General features: G+C 45.0%; 1 protein-coding gene across 1 annotated transcript; it reads right to left on the bottom strand.

Annotated features, from left to right (window-relative positions):
• LOC139006437 (olfactory receptor 11A1-like) lies at positions 1-981 on the bottom strand. The gene has a single exon (XM_070408812.1). The coding sequence runs from the start codon at positions 979-981 to the stop codon at positions 1-3; it is 981 nt and encodes a 326-aa protein (XP_070264913.1).
• Positions 982-3,777: the final 2,796 nt, after the last annotated feature.

The following is a 3,777-nucleotide window of genomic DNA, read 5'->3' on the forward strand; positions in this document are numbered from 1 at the left end:
CTAAGCTAGAATCCAGGAAGAAGTCGATAGCTGTCCTCGGGCGAGCTGTCCCCAGAGCCTATGAAGGGCCCCCTTGACCTCTTGGTTCTTGAGGCTGTAGATGATGGGGTTGGCCATAGGGGTGAACACAGTGTAGAGGACAGAGAAAGCCTTTCGAAGTAAGGGGGCCATGTGGTCTGTGGGTGCCACATAGACCACGATGAGGGTGCCATAAAACACCCCAACCACGCTGAGGTGGGAGGAACAGGTGGAGAAGGCTTTGTGCCTCCCACGGCCTGACGGTATTCGCAGCACAGTCCTCAGGATGAAGGCGTAGGAGGTCACAATCAACAGGAAAGGGGCCAGTGTCAGGAAGCCTGAAATGCTCACTCCAGCTCCCCACAGGACCCTTCTATCACCACAGAACAGCCCTACAACAGGAGCAAAGTCACAGAAGTAGTGGTCGATCTCCCTGCGGCCAGGGCAGAGGGGCAGAGGGGCCGCCAGGACCAGAGTGAGGGCCGAAAAGGAGAAGCCGCTGAACCAGGCTCCGGCAGCCAGGCAGCCACACCACCAGGTGCTCATCAGGGCCGGGTAGTGCAGTGGGCGGCAGATGGCCAAGTAACGGTCGTAGGACATGGCCGAGAGCAGGAGGCACTCAGCCGCAGCCAGTGAGGCAAACATGTAGAACTGAAGCAGACAGCAGGCCAGCGAGATGGCTTCCCTCCCTCTCAGGAAGCTCCGCAGCAGCTGAGGCACGATGTTGGAGGTATAGCCGATCTCCAGCAGGGAGAAGTGGCAGAGGAGGAAGTACATGGGTGTGTGGAGAGTCCGACTGGAGGCCACGGCCAACAGGATAAGGGCGTTGCCCCCCACGGTCATCACATAAATAGCTAAAAAGAGGGTGAAAGGAAGGAAGCGCAGGCGCTGCAGCTCCCCGAAGCCCACTAGGATCAGCCAGGTGGTCTGGTTCTCACTGGCACCACTGGGTTGCTTCCTCATCTAGATCTGGGCCCAAGAGGAGATTGGAAAGTCACATTAACCCAGATCCCGTTACAACCACACACTATGCTTGGCTTAGTCATTTCTTCACCACAGCAAGCACTGGAGACAGGCCATGCTGTCTCTTGTTTCTGGAAGAGAAATGGAGACCCAGTGAGTGTAAGCTAATCATTCAAGGTCCCTGGAGTTTTGTTTTGGACCCAGGTTTGCTTGACTCCAAAGCTCCTGCATGATCTATTGTCCCACTTTCCCAAATCCTTTCTGAGTGATAGACGTGTTAGTATCAGGCAGCAGCATAGGGCGCTTCCAGTCATCAGGGAGCTATTTACCTGATGACCCTGGCTGAGCATCAACAGGAGAACATACCTGGTGGGCCTTCTGGAAGGGTGGGAGGAATGGCCGTGACCTCTGGGGGGTGGTCCTTCTCTGAGACCGTGTACATTCCTGAAGCAGCTGCTCAACTCAGGCTATTTTCCCTTCTGAGTGCGTGAGACTTGGAAATCCCAGTAAGCACAATATGCCATTTACTCTCAGAGAGACGCCACAGAAATAGATCTGCATGAACTCAGATCCCACTCCCTTAGGAAGTCATTCTTTTCCCTCGGCCAAGTGGCCTGCTGACTGTTGGTAAAACCATTTTCAGACTTTGCCTAATCTCTCATCAGTTTGTCAGAAGAGGGGATACTTCCTTTTTCTTGGTTCTCCTACTCTGTATTCCCCATACAAGTGGAATGATCCATTTTTCTTACCTAACTGCGGATTCTTTAGGAATTTCTATCCTGGTACAGGATTCCTTCTTTCAGTTATTACAATATTACCCTAACATCAAACACACAGGAAGGCCTTGATAAGTACTTGTGGAATGAATGAATGAATGAATGAATGAATAAATGAATGAGTTAGTTACAATAATTTTCCAATAGTAAATTGCCACAGAAAAATCCCAGCATCTGACAATTGTTGCTTGGGTAGAAAAAAAAGCTTTTCAAAGATTACTAACTGAGGGAATACAAGAATATTGCCACTTGGAAGAAACCAGAAAGCCCAACCGGATATAGAGTTTTCTCATTTTTTTCAGTTAAGAAAGATGACATTCACATTCGCAGATGGCAGTGAGAACACAGGGTTTTTGTGTTCCTTCCTGGTCCTTTCTTTCCCCTCTGGTTGTGGGCTGCTGTGCAGAAACACATTTGGTCACATGAGAGGTACAGACATAGAGTGAATAGAATACTTTCAGATGTAATCTAACATATTTTATCTTCTCTACACTAGTGACTTCTTAAAGAGCCAGGAAAGAGACTTGAATTGAGAATGGAATAGGATCCAGGGTTTAGCAGAGAGATGGAGCAAGGGAAGAAACTCGATAAAACTAACCAAACCAACTAATCAGTCAATGACCCAAAACTTTTCAGGTCTGGACTCTGAATCAGTGCTTATGATCAAAAAGTTACCGTTGCTCTTGCTAAAGTTTTTAAGTAGATGTTTTGTAGAACACTTGGAAGTCCCTGAAGGAGGCATCACCAGGAGCTATGTGATGTTAATTATAATGTAAAACCTCAGTAATGTCCTTTATTTATAGTAATAATAATTTAGTAGATTAGGAGAAACAGATAGAAAAAGAACATATTAATTTCAGTAAAGCTTCATAGAAAAGATAATGACTATGAGCTTAAAGTTAATACCCTTAGCTTGGCTACTGTCCACCAAAATTATTCATTAATGACACTCTAAAAATCAGAGAAAGATATCTATGTGAAGGAGAAGGTTTTATTTTATTATTTTTTTAAGGAGAAGGTTTTATAGAGCTTGTCTTCTTTACCTATTTTAGCAGCGACTTTGGTAGACATATAAATATGCATGGCTCATCAAATTTCAGATGATATGAAATAAAGAGGGGAAACCAATATTACAGTTGATAGATTACAATTCGAAATAATCTTCTCTTTTGGAATGCTAGACTAAACACAAGATGGAATTTAACAGGGCACATATAAAATCTGAATGTAGGCTTTAACAACCAGTAGAAAAAATACAGGAAGGTTAAGATGACTTGGTAGTTATTTATGTAAAAATGATTTGAGATTTTGTTGATTATCATGAATTAGGCATTGGGAACTGTGATGTGTTAGGAACATATGAAGAATGTGGAAATGTTCAATCTGGAAAAGACAAATTCCTGGAAGAATATGATAGCTGTTTTCAAATATTGGAGGGATTCCTACGAAGAAGAGGGGTTATGCAGTGTGGGGTGTGCAGGAGGCAGCCAATCAGTGATTATCTTATCATTTCCATCTCTCTCTCCCTCTACCTTCCTCTCTGAAATCAATAAAATATATTTTAAAAAATAAGAAGAGGGGTTATGGTTTGCCCATAGAGGCTTAGAGGCAGAACAAGGACCAAGGGGGTGGTGATGGTGGAAAACCCATACATACCCACCTACCGCTGCTGATTTCATAGAGGTGATTCTTATGGGGCGAACTATTATTTACAGCAGGAGTTTTGGGTATGAAAATTAGATGAGGCTCACTTGACAGGATCAGAGTTGGGGAAATGAAGTTTCTTCTTGTAGAGACTCCGGAAGTTTGTTGGTAAATATGGGCCCCGTTCATTGGAACCTCCTAGAACAAACAGAACATTTAAAAAATATGGCAAACTCTTTTCTGAATTTGTTTAGGTTGGATCAGGGGTCGCCCCCTTTGTAGGCAGAGAATAGGGTCAGCCCAGAAAAACCCGAGATACTCAGATTCAGTGGAGAGGAGGCCTGACCTGCTCTGGGCTCGGAGTCAACTCCTTCTG

This window comes from Myotis yumanensis, unplaced genomic scaffold (genome assembly GCF_028538775.1).
Source record: "Myotis yumanensis isolate MYYU_CA2020_CCGP unplaced genomic scaffold, mMyoYum1.0.hap1 SCAF_3, whole genome shotgun sequence".
NCBI lineage: Eukaryota > Metazoa > Chordata > Mammalia > Chiroptera > Vespertilionidae > Myotis > Myotis yumanensis.